At 39.2% G+C, this 27946-nt stretch overlaps 1 protein-coding gene across 3 annotated transcripts in view; it reads right to left on the bottom strand.

Moving 5' to 3' along the window:
- LOC143860473 (ABC transporter B family member 26, chloroplastic-like) overlaps positions 1 to 21820 on the bottom strand; it is a 53966-nt gene extending 32146 nt beyond the window's left edge. For 2 of the 3 annotated variants that reach the window (XM_077371138.1, XM_077371139.1), the window contains exons 1-9: positions 21050 to 21820; positions 20003 to 20130; positions 18645 to 18687; positions 18485 to 18529; positions 18239 to 18361; positions 18052 to 18155; positions 14110 to 14164; positions 13937 to 14007; positions 9606 to 9708 (exon numbers count right to left, since the gene is read on the bottom strand). In XM_077371138.1, coding sequence (XP_077227253.1) covers positions 9606 to 9708; positions 13937 to 14007; positions 14110 to 14164; positions 18052 to 18155; positions 18239 to 18361; positions 18485 to 18529; positions 18645 to 18687; positions 20003 to 20130; positions 21050 to 21622 — 1245 coding nt within the window. In that variant the 5' untranslated portion in view covers positions 21623 to 21820. The remainder of the gene's footprint in view (positions 1 to 9605; positions 9709 to 13936; positions 14008 to 14109; positions 14165 to 18051; positions 18156 to 18238; positions 18362 to 18484; positions 18530 to 18644; positions 18688 to 20002; positions 20131 to 21049) is intronic. The other variant, XM_077371137.1, reaches the window with a different exon arrangement.
- Between the last annotated feature and the right edge of the window lie 6126 nt (positions 21821 to 27946).

The following is a 27946-nucleotide window of genomic DNA, read 5'->3' as shown; positions in this document are numbered from 1 at the left end:
TTAAGTCACACTTAAGTTCTAGGGAAAAATGGAAGTTACAAAAATACCCCCTCCCTTCATAATGACTTTAATAAAAAACCCTTTGCTCCATAGTTTTAAATTTCCACTAAATACGATACGAAACGATCAAAATGTTTTTGTTCCCATCCCTATCGAGATGCATACTGAAACCAAAAGTGCAGACCGAAACCAAAATGGTAAGTGTATTATTAGTATGCTATACCAGTAGGTAATAAATAATTTTCTTTAAATGAATTGCATGTGAAATGTGGTGTATATGTATTAATATTTTTATGAATTACATATGAAATCTGGAATGTACTGAATTAACAAAAATGCACGACAATACATGGAACTAGGTGTTCGATATTGTTAAACCATTATGGGTAGTGTTTTTCATATGTGATGGTTTTTGTGCTTATTCTAGCACTTCCTAGAGTTTCATCGTAAGTGTTCCGTCATTTGCATATGTTTCCATACATTTCTATGATTTTATAAGATTTCCAACAAAATTTCCATCCGAAATTTATATGTTTATATCTTTAACATGACCATAACGCATACCGAAGCCGAAATCTAAGGACCTTGGTTTGCTCTTATGGCCCACTCTTTATTCTTCTAAACTCCCCCTCAAGCTAATGCGAAGACATCTACCATGCCCAACATGGACAAAATCCTGTGCAAATGAGCTTTGCAAACACCCTTAGTCAATACATCAACAATCGGTTCGTTTGTCTCAACATAAGGTGTGTATATCAATCTTGAGTCCAAGTTCTACTTGATGAAGCGTCTATCCACGACAATGTTTTTCATCCTGTTAAGCTCTTACATGATGATGAGATAGAGAAGAGAAGAGATGGAGAATGGGATGAGAGAGGGTTAGTGTTCTCTCCACACGAGAAATATATATGTGTGTGTGTGATACAATGACCAAAGTACCCTTAATGCGTGTAATGTGTCTAACAGTGGGGTGCGTCTAACAACGAATACATCCAACACTCCCCCACAAGCTGGAATGTATATATCATACATTCCTAGCTTGTTACAAGCATCCCTTAACATAGAAGGCCTAATGGTTAGTGAACACATATGCAAGTTGGTCTGCTGATTGAGTGAACATGGTGCATATTTCTCCTCTCTAGATTCTCTGATGAATGAAATGGCAGTCCACTTCAATGTGTTTTGCTCGCTCAAGGAAGATTGGGTTGTTGGCGATATGAATTGCAGATCTGTTATCAAAACACAGTCGTGCTGTACTTGAAGGTGGAAAACCAATATTTGATAGGAAAGAACGTAACCAAAGTAACTCTCCACTCGTGTATGACACAACTCTGTATTCTGCTTCTGCACTGGATTTAGATACAATATCCTGCTTTTTACTTCTCCATGATACCATATTACCTCCAACAAATGTACAATAACCAGTTGTGGACCTCCTGTCTACTGGAGACCCTGCAAAATCTGCATCAGTTAATCACTCTACCCTCTCATGACCGTGTTTCCTAAACCATAAGCCTTTTCCCGGTGTGCCCTTCAAGTATTTGACAATCTGAATTACTGCTTCCCAATGAGAGGTACAAGGAGAGGTCATAAACTGACTGACCACTCCTACTACATATGAGATATCAGGACGAGTGACTGTCAAATAAATTAGCGTAACAACTAATCTCCTGTATCGACCTAAATCATCCAACAAGTCACCTTCATTTGGAAAGAGTTTTACAATCGGATCCATAGGCATAGAGGCTGGTTTTATCCCCATGGAACTAGTCTCCTCTAGAATATCTAACGTATGCTTCCTCTGTGCCAGAGAAAGACCGTAACGAGAGAGTGCCACCCCAATGCCAAGGAAATATCTAAGAAGGCCCAAGTCTTTTGTTGAGAATTCTTCCTTGAGGAAAGTGTTCGATCTATTTATTCTACCTTTGTCATTTCCAGTGATCACAATATCATCCATGTAAACAACCAAGAATATATAATCAGCAGTGGACTGGTAGCTGAAAACAGAATGATCAACAGCGCACTGCTTCATTCCAAAGGGCAAGACTACATCGGTGAACCGGCCGAACCATGCCCTCAGAGACTGCTTCAAGCCATAAACAACAAGGCACAAAGAACGACCTTCAACAAGTTAACCAACAACCACGGCATGAACAGGGCATAGATAGTCATCGTCAACAAACAGCCAACAATCACCAAAAAACTCCACCACCACTCAACACCAACTAACAATCACCACCAACCAACAACAACAAGCGACCAACACCACCACCAACAATCACCAACAAATCCACAATCACCACCACCAACAACAATAACCACCAAGCACCACTAACAACCAAGTGTTGAAGCAACCAACCAACTAAGCATAGAAGCAACGAACCACCAAGACTAACTACAAACCAATCACCACCAACAACACAAGTAACGAGGCACAACTGATCACTACCAAAGCCAACAAAAAATTGTCTCAGACATTTCATCAAACAGTTGGCATGTACTTATATTCAATAAATCCACCACTGATAATCACCACCAACTCCTCTAACAATACTCGCGCGAAGACATCAACACTTGGTTCCGGGACAAAGAAGAATGGACAAACACCACCCAAACATATATAGAAACAAGAAGGGATGACAAATCAAATTTCTGGAACCAATCACAAGATAAACGGGCAAGAAGAAAATAGTTTAGATCATAAATAAGAGATGATTAGGGACTGATTTGTACTAGATCTTGAGTTGAAGATATGATTTTTGTTAACTTACCAACTTCTCCAAAAGCTTAAGCTGTTGGAGAAAGGCATTATTTATCTTTTATATTTTAACACTCCCCCGCACGTGTGGCCCACTTGGCAAACACGTGACACATGTGGTCCCACTTTGGGCCGACCATCGCATGTGGATTTTTTCTATCCGGGAGGTTTGAACTCGAGACCTTTGGCTTTGATACCATGTTAACTTACCAACTTCTCCAAAAGCTTAAGCTGTTGGAGAAAGCATTATTTATCTTTTATATTTTAACAATTTTAACACAAACCTAGGTTGCATGGGTAGGGATTAATTGGTCCGGGGATAGGGGTGTATGAAAATTTCACATATAGAGGTTAAGGATTGTGAAAGTATGAAACCACTAAAAAAAGAGGTTTTAGGGGAGCAAATGGTCTGTGGATAAAAAAAGGAAGATATAGGTTTTGGGGGATGCGACACTGGTAGAAGATGGGAGGGAAAGCTGCAACTAGGTATATGGTTGAGGAAAAGTTAAGGTTAAGGTATGGAAGGAGGGACAACAATAGTATGGAGGGATGATATAGGGTTGGGGTTCTATGATGCGATTTCTTCAAGGAGGAAAAAGCTTGCTCTTGAACCTTGTGCTCTAAAAAAATGGAGAAGGGATTCGTCTCGTCTCGTCTCATTGCATCTCCGGATGGTAGGAGTGGGGCGACTCGTTTCGCGTCTCGTCTCGTCGCGTCTTCAGGATCATTGACTCTCACTACCATAAGCTTTGATACCATGATAAGTTCTTACATGATGATGAGATAGAGAAGAGAAGAGATGGAGAATGGCGTGAGAGAGAGTTAGTGTTCTCTCCACACGAGAAATATATATATATATATATATATATATATATATATGTGTGTGTGTGTGTGTGTGTGTGATACAATGAACAAAGTACCCTTAATGAGTGTAACGTGTCTAGCATTGTGGTGTGTCTACCAACAAATACATACAACACATCCTATCGTGTTGAATTGGATTGTGAGCAATGCAAATTGCAGCCTTATCACAATATAAGCTCATCGATCCTAGAACAATAATCCTCAACTCGTGCACTAAACTTCTTGTTGAGGGATGAAGAAAAGGAGAAGATTGGAGAAAAGAGTTGTGAGTGGGAGCTCCCCCTCACTAATGTATTTATAGAAATGAGAAACATACAAAATGACTATTATGCCCTTAAGGCTTAATACACCAACTTCTAACACTCCCCCTCAAGCTGGAATGTATATATTATACATTCCAAGCTTGTTACAATTGTCATTCAATTTAGCATCACTTAAGGGCTTAGTGAAAACATCTGCAAGCTGATCCAAAGATCGAGTGAAGGAAACATGAATCTCGACTCTATGTATTCTCTGGCGAATGAAGTGCAGTCAACCTCTATGTGCTTGGTTCTCTCATGAAAGACAGGATTGGTGGCTATATAAATTGCAGCTTTATTATCACAATAAAGCCGAGCTAGAGAGGATGAAGGAAAACCAATATCTGATAGAAGAGAACGCAACCAAAGAAGCTCTCCACTAGTGTGGGACATGGCTCTGTACTCTGATTCGGCACTGGACTTGGAAACTATGTCTTGTTTCTTACTCTTCCACGACACCAAATTGCCTCCCACAAATTTACAAAATCCAGTGGTAGAACGCCTGTCTGCAGGAGATCCTGCCTAATCTGCATCACAGAAGCCTTCCACCCTGATATGCCCTTGTTTCTTGAATAGGAGGCCTTTACCTGGCGCTCCTTTCAAGTAGCGAAGAATCTGAATCACTGTAGCCCAGTGTGAAGTACGAGGAGAGCTCATTTGTTGGCTAACGACACCAACAACAAATGATATATCTGGACGAGTGACTGTAAGATATATGAGCTTGCCAACTAGCCTCCTGTATCTGTCAGGGTCTTCTAATAAATCTCCTTCTTCTGGAAGAAGTTTCCCATTTGGGTCCATGGGAACAGAAGCAGGTTTCACTCCGAGATGGGATGTCTCCTCAAGAAGGTCCAGAACATATTTCCTCTGGGAGAGGGAGATGCCTCTAGTGGAATAGGCAAACTCAATACCAAGAAAATACCTAAGAAATTCCTTCTACAAGGTCGTCTTCAGCTTTTGTATCCCCACTGAATCACTGCCTGTAAGAATAATGTCATCAACATATACTATCAATTGTACACAACCTACAACGGAGTGGTAACTGAAGACGGAGTGATCCACAACACATTGCTTCATGCCAAAGCGCATGATAGCATCACTAAATTGGCCAAACCAAGCTCTAGGGGACTGCTTGAGGCCATATATAGATTTCCTCAACCGACATACTGGGGACGACATCTCCCCCTGAGCAACATACCCAGGGGGTTGCTCCATATACACTTCCTTAGTAAGGTCACCATGTAGAAAGGCATTCTTGACATCTAATTGATGCAGATGCCAACCGTGATTCACGACAATTGAGATAAGAACCCGAACGGAAGGTATCTTGGCAACAGGAGAGAAGGTCTCATTATAGTCAACGCCAAAAGTGTAACCTTTAGCAACCAGTCGCAGCTGACAAAGACTACAGCAAAGAAACAGAAGACAAGGATGATACAAAACCTCGAAACAGAGGGGTGAGAGTATCATATGAAATAACAGAGGAAATGGGATGAGCAGGACAATGAGAGTGAGTACGCGAAGCAATGAGAGAATCTGGAGTAACAGTAGGAGGGGAGGGAAGAGGTACTTGAGAGGAGGATGACATGATCTCCGGCTAAGAGAGTAATGGCGCGGGCTGAGGAGGATAGGCTCCAGACTTCGGACGGCGCTTATAGATCTGGCGAGGATAGCATCACCCCAATAAGATTTGGGAACCCGCATCTGAATAAGAAGAGTACGGGCTCCATCAAGTAAAGATCGCATCTTTCTTTTCTGCTACACCATTCTGTTGGGAGGTGTGAGCACAGGAAAATTGATGGACAATACCATGAGTGGAAAGAAAATCCTGAAAACCATTGGATTTGGAGAAATATTCATTAACGTTATCCATGCGCAAGCATTTTAGAGTACAACTGAACTTATTCGTAATTTTGGCATGAAAGGTGCGAAAGGTAGAGAAAACCTCAGATCTATCTCGAAGCAAATAAACCCAAGTCATGCGAGAAAAATCATCAATAAAGACAACAAAATATCTATAGCAAAAAATAGAGGTAGTTCTCGAGGGACCCCATACATCAGAGTGCACTATATCAAAAGGGTGCGAGGCCCTACTAACAAGCCTAGATGAAAATGACACACGGTGGTGTTTTCCAAGTTCACAGGCCTCGCACGTAAAAGACTGAATAGGAGAGGACATAATAGGAGTGCGTCGTAAACAGTCAAGACAAGAATGGCCAAGACGGCAGTGCCACTGATAGGAGTCGACAGAAATGTGCAAAAGTGCGGGAGAAGGACCACAGTTTAGATGATAGAGTCCATCCACCACTCTACCCAAGCCAATCGTCTTCCCAGTCGAAAGATCCTGAAAAACACAATAAGATGGATAAAATGAGACAGAGCAATTGAGATATTTAGTAATCTGACTAACTGAAAGTAAACTAAAAGGGGATTTAGGAACACATAGCACAGACGATAGGGTAATACCAGGACAGGGAGAGGTAGTACCAATACCAGAGATGGGAGTAGTACTCTCATCAACAAGGGTAATAAACTGAGACGATAGAGGACGAAAAAGGTGAAGGGATGAGGAGATACGTGTAGTATGATTCGATCAATGATCCAGGAGCTTGAACGAGTGAGAAGAGAAGTAGGAGAGCTACCTGGCTGAGCAAAGCAGGCACTCAGAGGGTGACTGGTCAGCCAGAGGCTCTGGAACTCATCGTAGTCAACCCGGGAAAGAAAGAAACCATCAGGAGGCGCGGGATAACTCGGCTCTGAAGATGAAGAAGGCACTGACTCGGATGGGTTTGTGGCAGAGAGATGTGTTGAGCGGCCAAAATGCGGAGCAGACGGCGAAAGACGCTCACGATGTAGAACATAGCATGTCTCGAAAGTGTGTCCCTCCCAACGGCAGTGAGAATAGTAAGGGCGAGAACAACCACTAGGACCCCGTCCACCAGCGAAATCGCAGTCAGAGCCACGACCAAAGTCATGTCCACGACCTCGTCCAAAGGTGCCACCCCCTCGAAAACCACGATCACCAGCGCTATAAGCTGTCGTCGCAGAACCATCAAAAGAAGGAGGCAGAGAAGAACCAACGATACATTGCTGAGCTCGTAAGTAGACCTCCAGGAGGAAGGGCATAGTCCCAGAGCCAACGATCTGCTGCCGGAGAGGGAGGAACTCAGGACCCAGCGTCTCAAGGAAGTGAACGACACAGAGCTGGTCCCGCTGCTGGGCAGTAACAGCTAAGTCTGTCGTGAAAGGCATGAGAACATCCAACTGCTGACAGTGAGAGACAAACTGGCTAAAGTACCCAGAAAGAGGGGCGTCACCCCGCCGGAGATGCATCCATTGGGAATAGGTGGAACAAATACGAGCAAGATCGCCAACCCCAGAGAAGACAACGGCAGTCTCATCCCAAATATGCTTGGCGGTCGGAAGATGCATCATGTTGCCAGAAATCTGAGAGGTCATGCTCTGCCATAAGAGAGTGCGAACAAGAGCATCATCTTCCTCCCACTTCTCATAGGAGGAATCAGTGGGAGGAGGAGCCCGACGGATGACATAGATCCGGCGTCGAGCAATGAGGTAGGTTTCGACAGCGACCTTCCAATTGACATAATTGGGCCCATCTAATGTAACAGTAGTCATCGGAGGGAATGAACCATCCCCCGAGGAAGAACAATTAGAGGAAGAAGCCATAAGGGGTGGAAGAACAGGACTAGTAGTCTTGTCCAAGAGAGAGATCCTCAAACCGGGAGAATCCATACAGAGAGAAAGATAGAGAACCCCACAAATGGTTCGATAGCAAGAGGGACGAAGGACTACTCAATGGGCCCAAGAGAGAGAGCGCGGCTCCGATATAAGAGAAGAGAGAAATTGAGACATGGAAGGTCACAGAAGAAAAAATCGGGGCCGCAAAGAGGTGGAGTGGCACAAAAGGATATTTAGACCATAATATGGAAAAAGGAGAAGGGACTAAAAAAAGGAGACTTTGAAGTAGAAAGAAAAGAAAAGAGGAGACTAAAAAAGGAGTGGGAAAATGAAAATAAGGAGAGTAAAGAAAGAGAGGAGGTCTGTGAGGGGGGTAATGGGGTTACAGAGGGGGCGAGGGGTCTGGAAAGGTGGGGGAAGGAGAGGGTGGGTGTTACGGCAGGGTTGGAGCGTCGGGGAAGGGGGCGTAGGGTGTTACGGTGGGGGTGGGGTGTCGAGGAAGGTGGAGGAGGGTGTTACGGCAGGGTTGGGGGCTCGGGGAAGGTGGAGGGGGGTATTACGGCAGGGTTTGGGGCGTGGGACAAACCCAGGTAGGGTCTGGGTGAGGTACGGGGGTTGGGAAACCCAGGCGGGTTGTCGGGGGGCGGGGGGGTCTGGACTGGTGATGGGAGGTGGTGGGAGTTGGTTAGGTTAGGGCTAGGATTGTGGATGTAGAAGATGGTGGGTGGTGATGGAGTGGGAAGTTAGGTTAGGGTTTTGAGGTGTGAAGGGAGGTGGAAGAAGAATGGGAGGATGGTGATCCTCAATGATCCCCTTCGATCAAAGCTTGCCTGTCATTCCCAATAGATCAAGGATATACTTCATCTGAGCAATAAAGATCCCTCTTCAAGATCGACTATGTTGCATCCGTACGGATACGGGTGTCGGAATCCGATACGGGTATCGAGTGTCGGATTCGCCAAACCTCAGAAAGAAGGATTCGTGGATTCACCAAAATATTTTAATCAATTCTCAAGTTTTATTTTTTACATAATAATATAATAATAACGAGTAATATATTAAAAAATTTAATAGGTTAAATAGACATAATATTTTATTTCCATTTAAGAAACATACTATTAGGACGGATAAAACTCAAAACATGTGTTAATATTAAAATTGTGCTAGTGTGGTATTCAGGAAAAAAAGAAGATAAAAGAGATCTAGAAGTGTCTCAAAGAATCCTAAAGTAGTGGAATCCGTGACATGTCCGACACGAGCTCCACGCCCATTTAGAAGAATCCATGTAACATGGGTGATTGAGCTACCTTGAGTTTAAAAAGGTACTTCAAAACACCCAGATCCTTCTTAATTTTTTTCCAAATACCCTTATAATTTTTGCACTTCTTCAATGCCATCACAAGTGACTCCTATGTCATTCACATATATGCTATGAATTTATCAAGTCTGCGCTTGATAAATAGTGTGTCATCAGCTTGGCTTTGGACGTATCCGACTCCCTTGAGAGCACGATGAAACTTTTCAAACCAAGGTCGTGGAGACTTTCAACTTATAAAGGACTTTCTTTAACTTCTCAAACCATACTTATCCTTCACTAGTTGCAAAACTGAATCCAAGAGGCATCATCATATACACTTTCTCATGTAACTCACCATGACGATGCACTTTTACAGAGAATTATCAAGGTATAATTGTAAAAACTGACCAATAAAAAATAGTTCAAACAAACATGCTTGAAGCATTTCATATGACAGATATAAAAGATTTCTATAGAAGAAAAAGAAATGGATAAAGACTTATCACAAATTCAATCTCCCTTTATGTTAAACACAAAAAAAGGATGATATGTCAATTTACTACACTATTCTATTAATCTTTTAACGAATTTTACCAAAATAATCAATACATATATTACGAGAAAGAAAGTTCTCCAAATAACAGTGTAAGCCTTATATGCACAGAAAAAATTTAAGGTAAAAACAAACCTGGGTAGAATGATAAAGGGTGTTGAAGCTCAGATTCCAAAATCCATACGCGAAGCTTTGGCGTAAGCTTATATGAGCTATCCGCTTCAACCATTGTATGTATCTGTCCACCATAGTAGAATAGATTCATACAACTATACAAGTTTGTTAAAATCGTTATGTGTGTGTGTGTGTGTGTGTGTCTATACACACACACACACACTAGTAAAAAACCCCGTGCGATGCACGGGCCGACAAAGAACTGTACGGACCACATCATAGGTTGATCCAAACCGTCCATGTGATGGAACACAACATAAATAGGTTGTGCCCGTAAAATCATTTCCATAGGCTGATCCTAGCCCTCCAATCTATAAAAGGTTTCCACAATATGTTGTTCCTCTTAAGGTGCCCGGAATTCGTCAATATTTTGAAAGGCGTCCTGAATCCATAGTATTATGTAATATCTTCACAAAATCCGTCGAATTATGTAACATATGTACCTAATCCGTAATTTTGCAAAGAAAAAACATCACTATGTTGACTTTGTCCACTTTTTTTATTACAAAAGCATAAAAGAGGGGGGTAGGATTGAAATTATGTGGCTTTAATGGGTGCCTTTGTTAAAAAGCATAAAGGAGGGGGTAGGATTGAAAATATGTGGGTTGAATGGGTGCCTTTGTTAAAAAAAAGTCAAAAAAAAGTGATGTGTAATTCTCATAGAATTTTGAGAGAAATTCAAATAATTCTCGAAATTCTATGAGAATTACACATCACTTTTTTTGACTTTTTTTTAACAAAGGCACCCATTCAACCCACATATTTTCAATCCTACCCCCTCCTTTATGCTTTTTAACAAAGGCCCTCATTAAAGCCACATAATTTCAATCTTTCAGAATTATTTGAAAAAGCAAATCATGATTTGCTAGCCACCTTCTCCAAAGGCTACGTCTCTCCCATCCTTTGCAATTGTATGTGTTCAGAGATTTGTCTTATTAGACATGGTGAAAAACTGCACGAAAATACTATTTCTTGAAAGGTGGCTAGCAATAATAAGTACCCAAAAGCTAGCAATAATAATCATTACGTAGTAAAGTTTTGGAGGGAAATTACGGACAATGGGTACCTGTATATGACAATTACGGACAAAAGCTACAAAGAAGAGGTATCGAAATATGACAATTACGAAAAAACTACTTTTCCTTAGTAATTTTTTGTGGATATTACGAATTCCGCACACCTTGACAAATATTTACAAATTCATATATATATATATATATATATATATATATATATATATATATATATATATATATATATATATATAAAGAGAGAGAGAGAGAGAGAGGGAGAGAGAGAGAGAGGGATTTGCTAGAGACCATCGCAGAAGGCATTTTGCGGGCAGGCTGTTGGATGAGAGAGCAGCCCCACCATATGAATTAAATGAATAAGACAAAATCTATTGAAAAGGGAGCCCCTTTGTTTCGTACATTTCTCTTTAGGCCGTTCCGGGAGCCATTCGAGTCAGGGGGGAATCAAGTGTGAGCAGTAGTGATCTTCACCGTACTGTGACTGGTATAGAAATGAAAGATCTATTCACTCTATCAATAACCGAGTTGGATTCCTAGAAACGAAATTCTGACCCTTCAACTTATAGTTATGAATAGAATAGAAAATTGATCCAGTCCAATAATCAGTCGGAGTCAGTCCATGAATGAGTCGGTCCAGCTGTCTGAAAAAGAAGGATGGTCAGATCCCCCGGTTGAAAGGGAGTTCGATCTGCCGCAGAACCTCACATTAACTAACTAAATGAATGACTAAGAATTTCGAACAAGACTTTCCATTTCCTCCAACAAAGTCTTTGCCCACACAAGATTCCCAGCTGTAGCGGGCATCGCCCTATACTTAGCGAAAGAACTGGATTTCGCCCTTCCTTGATCAATAACTTTCAAGCTGCTCCCGCTTGATCTTCCACGATATAGAGCTGTCTCCAATGACAATACAATCTATTTCCAGTGATGGATTCCCTGTCGAGCGCATCTCCTGCCCAATCTGCATCGGAGTCTCCTGTCATCTGAAGGGAACTGGAAGATGGGAAAAGAAGACCTTTTAAAGCCACCGATTGGTCGCTTTTTGTGGACCCCGCAAAGTGGACACGCCATATGAACCAATAGGTGGCTTTAAAAGCCACTAATGTGCAGGGAGCTCCTTTTCATATATATATATATATATATATATATATATATATATATATATATATATATATATATATATATATAATGTTTGCTAGGGAACATCGCAGAAGGCATTTCACTGACCGGTTGTTGCATGAGAGAGCAGACACATAGGCTCACTTTTCAACAGATTTTGTCTTATTCATTTAATTCATCTGATGTGGCTGCTCTTGCATGCAACAGCTGGTCCGTGAAATGCCTTCTGCAATGGTCCCTAGGAAATCCATTTGTGTGTGTGTGTGTGTGTAGAGAGAGAGAGAGAGAGAGAGAGAGAGAGGAAATGGTTTGTGAGCAGCTGCTCAGATAAGCTTATCTGAGCAGAACCATGTGTGTGTGGGTGGGGGGGGGACATTTTTTGGGGAATCCAAAGCATTCATTTGGAAGGCCCTTCCATGGATAAGGTGTGTCCCAAAAATCAGCTCTATAGGATCATCCTAACCCTGCCATTTGTGGAGGGAAAAAATGGGCAGAAACAGTGTCTGTCCATTTCCCCCCCACCTTTGATTGGGTTAGAATGATCCTATTGATCTGATTTTTGGTACACTTATCCATGGAAGGGGCTTCCAAATGAACCCCCCCCCCCAAAAAAAAAAAAATGTGGGGCCACATGTGTTTGTGAGCTCTTGCTCAGATAAGCTTATCTGAGAAGCTGCTCACAAACCATTTCCTAATATATATATATATATATGTGTGTGTGTGTGGGGGGGGGGGGGGGGGGGGGGGATTGTTTCCCACGAAAGTCATTTCGCGGCTCACTTTTTGAAGAGAGCACAGTCACCTCGTAGCAGACATTGTCTAATTCATTTAAATCATCTGAGGTAGCTGCTCTTTCCTACAAAAGTGAGCCGCAAAATGGCTTTTTACGAAATTGCCAAGGCAATCCCTATATATAGGGCCGTGTGTGTGTGTCTAGGCAATGATACCCAAATTCCTTTTCCTTTAATAAGTGCACTCCTCTCTTTACACTTCTCTAGCTAGCTGTAATGGTTTTAAATTCCTAAAAAAGGTACTAACAAAAATAAATAAAAAAGTGTTTAATAAAGTGAGGATGCCATTATCAAACAAGGGAGTGAAGGTAGCATATATATATATATATATATATATATATATATATATATATATATATATATATATATATATATATAGAGTTAAGTGAAGCTACACATACGTGTAGCTAACTTAGCTACACCGATGGCTTAAAATACAGTGGGCCCACATTAATTGGGTGATCCAAACCATTCATTTGATAGGACCTCACATTGATAGGGTGTGCCCAAAAAATCAGCTCCATTGGATGATCTCAACCTTTCAAACTGTGGAGGCAAAAATGGACAGATTTGTGAAGGTTTTTACACGTCCATTTTTGCCTCCACAAATCGTAGGGTTGGGATGATCCTATGGAGCTGATTTTTTGGGCACACCCTATCTATGTGAGGGCCCATCAAATGAATGGTTTGGATCACCCAAATAATGTGGGGCCCACTGTATTTTAAGCCGTCGGTGTAGCTAAGTTAGCTACACGTATGTGTAGCTACACTTTTCTCATATATATATATATATATATATATATGACGAAAGTGAAGCTACACACTCGTGTAGCTAACTTAGCTACACCGCCGGCTTAAAATACAGTGGGCCCACATTGTTTGGGTGATCCAAACCATTCATTTGATAGGCCCTCACATTGATAGGGTGTGCCCAAAAGATCAGTTCCAAAGGATCATCCCAACCCTACAAACTGTGGAGGCAAAAATGGACAGATTTGTGAAGGTTTTTACACGTCCATTTTTGCCTCCACAAATCGTAGGATTGGGATGATCCTATGGAGCTGATTTTTTGGGCACACCCTATCTATGTGAAGGCCCATCAAATGAATGGTTTGCATCACCCAAACAATGTGGGGCCCACTGTATTTTAAGCCGGCAGTGTAGCTAAGTTAGCTACACGAGTGTGTAGCTACACTTTTCTCATATATATATATATATATATACACACAGGAAGGTACATGGAGAGATGGAGACACAAGTAAAAACATATATGTATATAAACACATGCTTGCTTGTTTATGTGTTTTTTGTAATTTATCTACCAAAAGGTTCAAGCAGTAGCAATCATTGCCTTTTAAGTTCTTGCTTCTCCGTTCCATAAACTCGGATGGTCTTCATCAATGAAAATGACTCTTGAGCAACCTGAATTTATAAGAAAGAACAAATCCATCATAATCTAGAATTCATCCATAAGACACCATTTTCGTATGAAAAACTACAACATAATGTGAAACCCAGTGTTACTTCATTGGCAGAAGCACTGAATTCTTGGGTTAACTTTGCTGCTCTCTTCTGGTACCTATCCAATAAATCAGGGGTCATGTTAAATATTTCAATGCATTCAACCAATAGACTAAAGACATACAAGAAAATGATATGGTAAATAATGCTATAATAGATGGTAGTTGCAAACACAAATAAAACTGCATATCCTTCAATAAATTTGCCCCATGCAGTCCCAATATCATTTTTTAAAGTTGTAGAGATAAACAAGATATTGCAGATTGCACATCTTTCAAAATGGCAGTGTAACGTCGAATTGAAATGTAAATTCTCATTTGCATTTTGCATATAGAAAGGATATTTTACACGAGTGGGTAAAAGAATCACATTACCCCTATATAATCGACAAGGTTTTAAACTCCCATCAACATGTATCGATTTCAGCTAACAGTTGTCGACTTGTGTGGATACCGAAATTTGATTCCTTAAGAAGCACCCACATAAACAAGGCTAGGCCAAGCCTAGACCAGTTGCTGAGGGCATTTCAAGTTCTGAAGCATGTAGGTACGAAGAGATGAGGGATATCAAGTTACAATTTGTGCAAATCACATGAGATTGAAGCATGCATGGTTTTTATTTTATTTTTTTGCATGAGATTGAACGATGAAGCATGCATGGTTTCTAGAGTGCAATGACAACAATCGTGCCAAAGAACTATGAAACCATTTCACATCTATACTTCTTGTGATAATTCGCAAAAAGAGGGTGTTATGCGAGAAATTTTCAAGCTGTTGATTGCGGTGATGTTTTTTAAGCCCGTGGTCATGAACAATGTTACTTGGAATGTGGTACGGGAACAGGTACGGGATACGATGGTAGCCCGGTACCCGGTACGATGAGAGTAGGCTTACTTGGTTTGCTATTTGGGGCTGCAGTTTGATTTGGAGTGCTAGTTTGGGTTGCTCTGGTACTCTCTCTCTCTCTCTCTCTCTCTCTCTCTCTCTCTCTCTCTCTCTCTCTCTCTCTCTCTCTCTCTCTCTCTCTCTCTCTCTGTGTGTGTGTGTGTGTGTGTGTGTGTGATTTGGAATTAAAATCGATTCTCAAAATCCAAAACCATCAAGGTTATGGGGATTGGAAACTAGTGAAAAAATGTCAAATGAAGTGAACTTTATGAGGAAAGAATAAGAAATCATAATCAATCGACAAGTTTGGTGATCTTGAACAATAAAGAAAATGCCAAAATTTCAAGAACATAAGACATTAGAGGAATCATGATATCCGCATGTAAATTGTAAACTGAGTAATTAGAGGGGAAAGCCACTGTTGATCTCTCTCTCAAAAGGCGAAAGCAGCTCTTCCATTTAAGGTATGCTCTCTCTCTCTCTCTCTCTCTCTCTCTCTCTCAACATATGTTGACATGCATCTCTCTCTCTCTTTTGCAGGTCGTCATTTTCAGTGGTCCAGGTTGCAAACGAACCATGTTTGGGGCCATGCGACCGATCACCATTTGTTCAATCCAGGTCACAAATGAATCATGCTTTGGGTCATGTGATCCAGATCATGGGTCAATAGAGAGGTAGTGACCCCGGTAATACTAGTCATGAAACAATCGTAAAGTGGCCATTTTCATTCACGAAATGTGGAGCTGAAAACTATTGATTGCGAAATTGTCCAATCTTTTGACTCAGATGAATAGAGTATTATGGAAGAGTTTCACAAAATTCATCTTGACAGTGTTAAAGAGCTCACATTGGTTCAAGAAATATCCAATATAGGATGGGACGGGAAAAAAATTCTATTCCATGAAAAGTTCAATTCTTTATGAAGATCTGAAGGATCTTTTAAGAGTATGAATTTTGATGAAGATTGTGTGAGCATTGAGAACGAGGTCCTGCCTTTGATTAAGAATTAAGATCCATGAGCGAAAAGTGTTAAAGGTCTTAATAGAAAATCGGTGAAAAATGGAGTGGAACTCTATTCAAACTATCTAATTTAGTGGAATGGATTTTCACAAAAATTGTTTTTGAAGCTAGATAAAACGAAGATAAAAGAATTCAAGGAATTAAACTTGACATTGAGTTCACTCCAACTAGAAGGAACTGATGTAGTGCAAAATCCTAGTTGAGCAACTGGATATATAGATCTTCTAGAGTTGGCAACTTTCTGCTTGAATTTCCATCAAGCAACCTACTTCCAAAGATCATGGTTTTAAATTTCCCTAAAATGACCACAATATTTCCATTTCCATCCCCACCGAAACGAAATCTACATGATTTCCTTTTACATCATAATTTCCCTGAAATTTTGACCGAAATTTCTAAAATTCAACCGAAATTCCTGAAATTTGACTAAAATTTTCAAAATTCAACCGAACTTTCCAAAATTCAACTGAAATGATCGGAACGAAAAAAATAAAAAGATGTTACTATTTGCATTTCATTTCATCAATGTACAGAATGATATTCAGTAGGCAACATCATTGAACTGCACAGTAAATTTATGCATAGGATGTCAGATCGGCATGGGACCAATAATACCTCGTAACTCTATGTGGTACTGACATAAAGTTGGGATCCTTAGATGGGAGACGGGTCATTGTACTCTCTTATACTTCATTACGTTGTACTTCTTTATTGACTTTACTGTTCCAGACATGTGCGACAACGCATGTCACTAGGTGTTCGATGTGATTAAGCCATTATGGATGGATTTCTTACTTATGTGATAGCTTCTGAGTATGTATTTGTGCTTATTCTAGCATTTTACAAATTTTCATCTTAAAATTTCATCATTTGCATATGTTTTTTAAAAGGTTAAAAAATTTCATCATTTGCATATGCTTCCATACATTTCCGTGATTTTACAAGATTTCCACCGAAACCGAAATGTTTCAATATTCGTGCCTACCAAAACCGAAACCGAAACCGAAACTGAAATTTAAAACCTTGCCAGAGATGCCATTCAAAAAAACAAACCAAAAAAAAAAACCTTGCCAAAGATATATTTGAAGCCTGAGACTACTATTTCCATTGCTTTTGAAAGATATAACCATTTTGGGCCTCAAAAGGTGGCTCAAAGTTCAGTGATTAGATCAGCAACAAAAAGTTGCAAAGAGCATCAGTTCGATTATTTTAATTTCTAATTTTAGTTTAAAGAGTCCAATTAGATCTAGGGAAGGTTTTATTAGTTGAGTTTAAAGGCTAAGATTAGTTTGGAATCAAGAGTTGACAACAGAGGAATGTGTTTGGGAAACCTTTTAAGTCCCATGTTGCCATATTGAATATGGTTGTTCGGCAGCAAGACTTGTTCCGGGAAATTCTATAGTTTTAAGTCTAGAAAAGAGGTTCTTTAATTATCTAAGGAACAAGTAATAAGTATATAAAGTTGTTTTGACTTAGAAATTGAATTAGGTTTTCTTTGGGGGAGTTACAAAATGTTTCTATGTGAATTTCCTGAAGTCCATGTGGAACAGTTAATGCATATTGGTAGAATTCCAAATTATCTCTATTGAACCTAAGCTACTAACAACTTATATCCTGACATGCAATGCCTTTCTATGGGAAAATCAAACAGGGAAGGTACCCATGGTAAAGAATCAGGTTTGCAACAAGTTTCAAAAAAAAAAAAAAAGCCATAACCATATGGGGCCTATCTAAACTAGATCATTTCGACAGGTCTATAAGATTGCGACGAAACATCTACATAAATGTTTAGTGGAGAATTCCATAAGTGGCTTAAGGGCTTAATTCAAATCACTAATGACAACCTAAGGCAAACAATTCATAAGTTCACTTGTCATGTAGGAACTCATAAAAATGGTTTTACGCAAATTTGTCCAAAGTAAATGGAAAACGAACTACAAGCAGATCACCTCATAGTAATTAGTGATAATATGTTGTACAAGGATGAAATTTAAGACTTGCAAAAGGGTAGGCATATCAAATATGCATAAGGTAATCTTACTGGCCATAAAAGAACATGATTGTGGACAAGGCAGAGCATATCACCAACGTAGACAGTGCAAGAGGCCAGGATAAGGTAAGCAAGTAAATCAATGCACCTGTCCCCTGAAAACGGCTGACGAAAGTTACAGCCCCGTGTGGATGAAAGCTTTGGACAAAAAACAAAATAATTTGGAGAGAAATGCCACCTGAAGGATATTTCGTGCAATCAAGTTAAGATCATTTCCAATAACACGAGATACTTGCTGACAATCTGAACCAAGCCTACTCGTCAAGTCACCAACAGTTTCTGTGTCGAAGAAGGATATATCCTGCATAAGATGATACCAAAGATATATATTCACAACAATAAATCAAGATAGAAATAGATTGCACGAAAGTTTAATGGTTAAAAAATAAGTTAAAAGATAACTTTTTTTTATACATGGATAAACCTGAAAGAGAAGAGCTGAATATAACATTTCCCTCATACGTTTAACCTGAAAAGGTTGAAAGAAATATCAATTATGCAACACAGTCTATTCTATGCTGACAACTTGCAAAGAATGATTAAAAAGGTAACGGAAAAAAAATCAAAAGGGTGGAGGGCCACACCAGGATCATATTTGCAATGCCAAAGCAGCAACCCCGTAAACCACTGAACGGCACACAAACAGGGTATGCAGTCAGAACCACTGTCATGATATCTCAAGTACCAACAGATGTTGCTTAACAAATAAACATAACATTGATAGTCTAAATCCTGCAGGCAGTTATATTTAATAAGTACACAGGATATATGCACAAGAAGGGAATATAATGGGAGCAAATGGATTCTTATTATTTAAACTTAGTTCAAGATTTTCCCATTGGACATGTACAGAAATATCAAAGAGATAAGATCTAAGACTCATCCATCAAACTCATAGACCATCGGAACAAAAGTGCGAAATAAATTGTCTTCTTTTTTAACACTGTCAAGAATCACTTATTCAACAAAAATGATCAGTGGTCAATCAATAGGTTCTACAGTTCATGGCTTCAATTAAAGAGATTTTTTAAAATCATTTCAGAAACAGCATTTTCATTTGGACAGCTTGCTGATATCTCTAGTCTTCCTGAGGCTTGTCATGCAACATTATGGGAGAAGTTAGATATTCAGTATACCTCTCGGCCAAGTTTGAGGGGGAGTATTATTATATATCTGGCTTGTTTTACTTTATTTTACTGTCTTACTCTCCACTGATGTGGTATTTTGCGGGTATAAAATTGGTTAACGTATTATCTTTTCCCACTTTAACCATTAAAAGATAGAGATTTTATTGCAATTTGATTTACAGCTCATATGCCAATGAATTGAGTGATGAGTGAGGAGAATTCTGTGATTCTTCAAATGGAATATTATTTATCCATTTAGTTTTTTTCAGTTCACAGTGAAAGGGCAAATTATTTTGGTGAAGGAAAAAAAATGGCATTTGATTGTCAACATAAGCTGGAAGATCTTCGACATATCCTGCAGTAATTTGATAGCAATTTCAGTATGACACAGGTTCTTACAAAGCTCAATGGAAAAATATTGAAGAACAGAATACTATAAAATTTCTGACAGAAGTAAAAATAATTTTGGTTTCTTTTACCACATACCAGGGAAAGATTAAAGAAAATTTTGTCTTGGACTGAAACTTAGATGTTTTGGTGAAAATGTTGAAGCGTGGAAGATCGGATAATTTTCAATAATAGCAACTGTATGTGATTCTATGAGAGGCTATTATGTAGGAAGATATGTCGGATCAAAAGAAAATGACTCCAGTGCCCTTTTGAGATATACAACCTGGAACGGATTCTATACAAGTAGAGAAAATGATGACTTATATCTTGATTTTGGATTGCTACAAAATATGAGATGAAGAAAGTGTATTTGAAACACTTGTAGCTTACTAAAGAGAGGAACTTTGACCATATAAGATTTTCACCTGCATATCCCAGAAGCAAAACACAGCAAAACCAAGATCCTCGTATTTCTATGAAACACTATGGTTTCACCACTCTGTGCAGAGAAAATAGAGGCTGCCAAAAAATGTGGTATAGAGATCTCCGATAGCTGCAAAAACTGAATACAATTTAGAAGGCCAAAGAAAAAGGAAATACTCATTGAGAATGTTAGTCAAAGGTCAAACTACGCAAAAACTTAATATGTATATTCTCATTTTCACATTTCCAAATTATAAAATGCAAGATATGTCTGTAGCCATCTTCAAAATTGTTTCCAATGAAAAGACTTGCAATTCAAAGCAATATCCCAGGACATACAAATAGTAGACATAAGATGTGTAAGAGGATTAGTGGGACCATCATTGTACAAGTTTATTTCGTCTGCTTCTCTTTCACATCTTCCTCATCTTGAATCTTTTTTTTCAATGATAAAAGGAACTTGTCTTGAATCTTTCAACTGGTTAACAATCCCTTTATGGGATAGATTGTGACCCAAATATAGATCAGAAGTTCAGAACCCTAAAACTCCAGATCTGGAATTTTCATCACTCTTGGATAGTTGTGGTAATAATGAACATCAAGTGGGGTTTGGGTTTGCTGTTGACAATCACAGGTGTGGTCTAACACAGAATATCCTTATGGGAGCTTATGGGAGTTTTTGAGCCCCATTGGAAGGTTGGACTCCAATGAGGAAGAAGGCAAGGCATTACTAGCTGGCCTGTGAATTTTTTCTTCTATGTTTGGTGGTTCTTGGTTGAATTATTCCCAAGATGAAATGATACCACATATAACACATTTACACTAAAATTTCAATTAGAATTAATGCCCTCTCAGGAACTCAATCACAGTTACAACAGTCTATCACAGTCTTCGAACCAAAATCTGTCTCCAATTCTCAATCGACATCAAGATTAATGTCAAACTTGTATAATGCCAGTTTCTAAAAAATTGCAAACTGTAACGAATAAGATAGGAAAGAAAGAACAATCGAGAAAGAACCAGACACAAGGGTTAAAGAAGATATATACCGCTGCAAGAGTCAGGGAAGCGAATGCGGCGAAAATAACCCATCTATCATTAGCAACAAGCTCCCACATTCGTCTTAGGGCAAACGGAACAGTCACGGCCTTCCTTGTATTCCCTTCTTCTTCTTCTTTGACAAAATGATGGGGAAGTCTCCACCAGCTTCCACCAGGCAAAAGGGAGCCGAGGAGAACAAAGCCATTTCGTAATCTCTGTAGTAAACCAGTGCTAACATTTGTACTGCCATTTCCCTCACTGGATACGGAGGATCCAACAAGGGATGCTGATTTCGGAGGAGAAAAGCGGTTGGATCTGGTGAGGCGTGGAAAGAGATAAGGCGAGCGAATGAAACGGATTGAAGGCGGGTTGTTGGGATGGTGGAGGGGATGAGGGTGTGGATGGGATGAGAGGAAGGAAAAAGTGGTGAGGCAAGCTTGCTGATTCAAGAAAGCCATAATCATATCATTTGGGTTTGATGGAAAACCCAATGGATGAGGATTAAAGGGGAGAGTGCTGCTATCAGACAAAGTATAGAATAATTCGACCTTACCTAAATTTATCTTGTTCTTCTCACCCATCCCTTTCCATGTCAAAGCTACTCCACAATTTTAGAACTCGTGGTTTGGGGAAAGGAAGATGACATCCGAGCACTTCTTGTTTTGACATTGGCATTTGACATTGCCACTCCTCTCATTATCAAACTTCCGTAATTGGTTGTTGATGATTCGGTGGACATGGAACAGGTGAATTAGGGAAAAATACAGTTACACACACACACCCACACCCTCCCCCCTCCCCGCCCCGTCGAACTTCCTGGCACATTTAACTATGACCCTATAGCTCCAAAGACATCAGCTACACCCCTTGACTTTTCAATGTGTACAAGGTAGACCCCATCTGATGACGGTCCATCACTTTAACATGACATGATAACTCAAACTAACTTGGGTTAATATTTTGAGGACAGAAATACCAACTTTACTGGTTTTAAGACTTTTGCAGGAGATTAGGCTTATGCTATTTTCCTTCCAAGCTTATTTCTTCCTTGTAGGATGATTATCAAACGGAGTCATGTCATGGATAAAAAATGTAGAGTTTGAAGCATTGCAAAGCTAAAGAATCATGTGTTTCCTCTCATTTATTTCGTCCTTTCATATTTCTTCATTTCTACAAAAAGGAAGTTAGGTTTAGGGCATGTTTGGATATTTGGAAACCAAAATTACGGAAAGTATAATTTTCTCATAAACTTTTTTCAAGAATTTAGTTTCCTGGATTTTTCTTTTTTATGATTTGGTGCACACCCATCATAGGAATTTGTTTAATACTGTTTGCTCTGGAAGAATTTCAGGCCAAAGTGAACCTCTATGCCTTTTTTGGTTTTGCTCCTCACCGGTGGCAGTGGAGAGTTCTAGATTGCAATTCAGATATGATCATTAAACACAAGCATTGAAAAACCCTATTAAAATGGTTTATTGGATTTGGTAAAGCCCGCTAAAAAAATTTTGAAGTTGTTTTTTGGATCTGCAAACTAAAAAAAGGGCATTAAAATTACTGGATCATGAAACACAAGCATAAAAAAAAAACCCCATTAAATTAGGGTAAAAAGGTATCAAAACCCCCATTGAATTAGGATAAGAAATGTTAGATCAAGCAAGAGGTTGATTGAAGCATTACACCCAAGGTATCTAGTTTGGAATACCAAGTTTGTTGCCTCCAGCCCCTATATATAGAAATATACTAGGGTTGACTGGTTAATGGACTCTAGCGCATGTAGGCCCACTATACCGGTCCATTATCTTATTGGGCTTATATTAGAACATATATGTGTTATATTATATACCCAACAGTCTCCTCCTCTGTCATACATATAGCACAATCCAATAGATAGATAATGTGATGTCCAAACAAAATATTGAATCATCCATATCACCATATCAAAAAATATCTGTAATTCAACTGAAAACAAGAATACTTTTAATAATAACCAAGAGTTTTAGAAATAATCTAAACTCAAACAAATGCAGTTTTATATGTAAGTGAACTATTTATTCAACTGAAAAGAATATAATAGTCCCCACTGCTCTATAAGGATTCACTCATCAAGTAACTCATCTTCATCAAAAACCAAATCGAGACAAGCTCTATAATTTCATAAAAATGAATCCAATCATTTGTGTACTAAAGTATCTAGTTCTTCCAAAAGAACTTAGTATAATTTCATAATGGCAAACAAATATCAATAAGCATCATTGTCAAGTTTCAATACAAGAACAAGACCTAAATAGTTTCTTTTCCAAAGAACCATTTCATGTTTCCATTTGGAATGTTATAGCCATCATATCCAAATTGAGTTAAGTTGTATCATCAAGTTTGGAATGAAACAACCTTCCCAAGAAGGACATGTCATCAAATGTGGAATGACATAAAGACAACTGTAAACATCATTGAAACATATCAAGTGCTTATCTTGGCCAAGAAAGGGAATTCAAAAAATTCAAAATAACATAGATGTAGGTTAACACATGTTTACAGTCTTTAACCCCATCTCCCCCACAGTTTTGAGTATTCGATCTTTATTTTGTCCCTTCGTAAAAGCATCGGCCATATTATCCTTCGATCTCACATCAACCAAAGTGATAATACCTTGTTCTATAAGATAATTTAGCGTGGCATGTTTCAGCCCGACATGTCTCCTCTTATCATTAAAGAGTGAGTTTTTCACAATCGTAATTGTAGCTTGATTATCACATAACAAACTTAAAGAGTTAATCTTTAAACGGGTCAATGGAATGTCCATGATCAAATTCCTTATCTACTCTGCTTCATAGCTTGCAGAAGCTAGAGCATAAAGTTCTGATTCCATAGATGACAGAGCAATATAAGTCTGTCTCTTTAACTTCCATACAACAACGGCTCCACCCAGTGTAAATACATAACCACTGTAGATTTACTATCTCCTAATTGTGAGCCCCATGATGCATCAGAATATCCTTTCAGGATAGGAGGATGGCCATTATAACATAAGGCATAACCTTGAGTACCCTTAAGGTATCTCATCAGCCTCATAAGGGCATCCCAGTGCTCATGGCCAGGATTACTAATCAAACGACGCAGCATGTCAACTGTAAAGGCTATGTCTGGTCTAGTACAACTCATCGCATACATGAGACTACCAATCAGTTTAGAATAATCCAACTGATTCATGCTAACTCCTTCATTAGGTCTCAGCTTTTAGGTATAATCAAATGGTGTCTCAATCGGTTTACACTCACTGTATCTCCATGTAGAAAGTAGTTTCTCAATATAATGAGCTTGGCTAAGAGTGATCCCTTGCCTATCGAAACTTACTTTCATACCAAGAATGGTGTTTACCACACCAAGATCTTTCATGTCGAATTCTTTAACCATCATTGATTTCACGTCACTCACTACAGAGAGTTCGGAACCAAGAATCAACATGTCGTCTGCATACAAGCAAATAATCGCAACCTTATTTGACACAGAACGAAAGTAAAGGCATTTATCTGAGTAACTGGTCTGAAAATCCAAGCTCTTTACTACCTTGATGAATTTCTGATACCACATTTTAGGAGCTTGTTTAAGACCATACCTAGATTTGTTTCCATGACAAACCCTTCAGGTTGGTTCATGTAGATTTCCTCTGTGAGATCTCCATTAAGGAAAGTCGTCTTTACGTCCATTTGATGCACAACATACTGCTCAATAGATGCCATAGTAAGAAGAATTCTTATCGTAGACAAATGATAGACCAGTGAGTAAACATCAAAGAGTCTATCATACTTACTTGTGTATAGCTCTTAGCTACTAAACGTGCTTTATCCCGAGCTATGGATCCGTCTGGATTAAGTTTCTTCTTTAAAATCCATTTACAGCCCACAGTCTTAGCCCTATTTGGCAAATCGACTAGCTACCAAGTTTGATTTTGTAACAGATAGCTCATTTCATCATCAATGGCTTCCGCCCATAACAAAGAGTCCCTAGACCTCATCGCTTCCTTATAGGATGATGGATCATTTTCTAAATGGTAGGTCACAAAGTTCTCACCAAAATTCTTGAGTACTCTATCTATTGTAGAAACTCTTAAAGGTTCTGATTTAGAAATCATAGTAGGACAGGTGTCAAAAATATTCTGTTCATACTCTACATGCGATTCTATAACCATCTAAGTATCGCCTGATATGGTCAAACCATGATTTCTGAGAAATTTATTCTCAAAGAATACTGCATCTCTAGATTCTATAACCATATTGGTAGATAGATCCAAAAACCAATTAGTAACACTATCTTCTGCACCACCTAGATAAACACAAGTGTTGGTTCTAGGTCCTACCTTAGGTCTCCGAGGGTCTTGTATTCTCACATAAGCAATACAACCTCAAGTCTTAAGAGTGCTATATCTACAATGATGTTTATGCCATAACTCGTAAGGAGTAGAGGTCAACTTAGAGTTTGGTACTCTATTCAGGATGTGATTTGCAATTAAAACTTCTTCTCCCCAATAGCTAGCAGGCATGCCAGCTGTCAATAACATAGAGTTTAACATTTCAGTTAACATCCCGTTCTTACGTTCAGCTATGCCATTAGATTGAGAAGAGTAATGAGCAGTAGTTTCAGGTATTATGCCCTGAGAGGCACATAATTCCTTGAGCTCTGTTAGAATGTGTTCTCCTCCTCTATCACTGCTAAATCTCTTAATTTTCAAGTTCAATTGATTTTCAACACGATTCTTAAAAATTTTAAATTTATCAAAAGCATCATCTTTTGATTTTATGAGATAAATATGACAATATCTAGAAAAATCGTCTATAAAAGTGATTAAATACTTCCAACCACCTCTAGTAGTAAAACTTTTAAAATCACAGAGGTCAGAATGTATTAGCTCAAGAAGTTGTGTGCTTCTAGAAACCGAATGAAAAGGTTTTCTAGATATCTTGGTTTGTGCAGGCACTCAACATCTGTCAAATTTAATCGATGTATCTAAAGGTATATTATAAGTTTTAGCAAGTTGGACTAGTTTTCTATAGTTCACATGTCCCGATCCATTGTGTAACAACTTAGGATCAAGTACAGTTTAACTAACTTGACTAATTGTATCATTTGCTAAACTCAATCTATACATACCATTGATCAAGAATGCATAGCCAAAACAATAAGAGTTAATGCTTAAATTTACTTTACCACCCAAAAAGATGAACACATGCCAGCATTGTCTAAAAGACTAATGGAAATTAAGTTCTTTTGAATAGCAAGAACTACTCTAACATTTTTCAGAGTTAATATTTTAATTGAAGAAATGACTAAGTTCGCAGTACCAATGTGAGTCACCTCCGCCTCTGCTCCACTAGCCACTGTGTAAGCCCAAGGGTGCAACCCATTCATATTTTGATAATCAACAAACCCCAATTGATGGTAAATTACTAATGGTTGCTTTAGTGTTATGATCAAGACATGAATCATTGAAGTTATCACTAGAAGCAAAGAGAAGAAGAGCTCAACTTGGAGCAAGTCAAGCCTTAGTGGTCATCCTACAAGCATTGATGACTCAAGGAAATCACATGCACAAAAGCAAGATAGAAGACTCTTCCAAGTGAACATCTCATGCATGTGCCTAGAAGACACAAGAAGACTCAAGGTTCATGTAGTGTGTAATAGAGTCCTCTTGACATGAAGTCATTTGCATGGATTTATATTTTCAAAACTCTTCAAAATACTTTTTGACAATCTTATAAACATGTTTGAAAATATAGGACAAAAGACCAAAGACCTTGGCCCAAGACCCTAAGCTTTTAATTGCAAAAGTAAGTTTTTAAGACAGTGCCGGTCGACCGGGGTCCCTCGGGCGACCGCGGAAGGATTGCTGGAATCCCAGCAATCACTTTTCAAAAGCGGGCCGGTTGACCGAGGCAACCCCGGTCGACCGTGGATATGCTCTTGAATTTTTGGGAGCAATCCAGGAAGGTCTTGGCGGTCAACCGTAACTGGCTCGGTCGACCGCGGATAGATTTTGAATGAAGATTTAAAATAAACAGGAAGCCCTCGGCGGGCGACCGTGACAACCCCGGTCGACTGCGACAGTTTTAAATTTGAAAATAAAAAAGAGCGCCCGATAAGGGCGGGCGACCGTCGTACCTCGATCGACCTCTCCGGTCTGGAAAACTAGCCGTTGGGGCTTACGTGACTAACTTTTTCTTGGCCAAATATTTACCATATTGCCCCCAAACGGTCATAAAAATACTTAGGCTATTTATACCTCATTCAAGACCTTCCAAACCTTTTGAACAATCATTTTGCAAACCTAAGAGCTTTCTCTCTTGAAATCAAAAGGATTTTTATTCTTCCTCTTGAAGCATTCATTCTTGCATTTACTTCTTGTCAAGAGGCACTCCATAGGGCATTGATTTGCAATCATTAGGAGTGATTGAGAGCATTGAGTATTTTGTACTTGCCTATCTAGAGGCTTGTGAGCTTTCATCTTTGTAAGCCCAAGGGTTCCCATGGGTTCAATCATTCACAAAGCCTTCTTATTTTGATGCTAGCAAATCTAAATTGATTAGTCTTTATGGACTAATGTGCTGTCTTTGAGTGTTGTGTCTCAGACATGAACTTGACATTTCATATCGCCATTACACAAATCAACACAACACATGGCTTGAGGATCAAGATTCAAAGGAACCAAAAACCTTGCACCTACATTGGAGACATCATCCTTGGAAGATGTTTAAGTAAAAGAGCTTGAGTCAAAGATCCCATAAGTTGCCTAGCAAAGTGTCAGTGAAGCTTGGAGATGAACTAGCATTGGTGGCATCCTCATGTACCATTCAACATGATTCAAAGAATGGAGGAAGTCATAAGAGGCAAAGCAAGTTGAAGAGTTCACTCGC

Source organism: Tasmannia lanceolata, unplaced genomic scaffold (assembly GCF_043159265.1).
Source record: "Tasmannia lanceolata isolate RefF3 unplaced genomic scaffold, GAP_Taslan_0.1 ptg000037l, whole genome shotgun sequence".
Classification (NCBI taxonomy): Eukaryota; Viridiplantae; Streptophyta; class Magnoliopsida; order Canellales; family Winteraceae; genus Tasmannia; species Tasmannia lanceolata.
The sequence above is the reverse complement of the archived record's forward strand: the minus strand, read 5'-3'. Positions and strand labels throughout refer to the sequence as shown.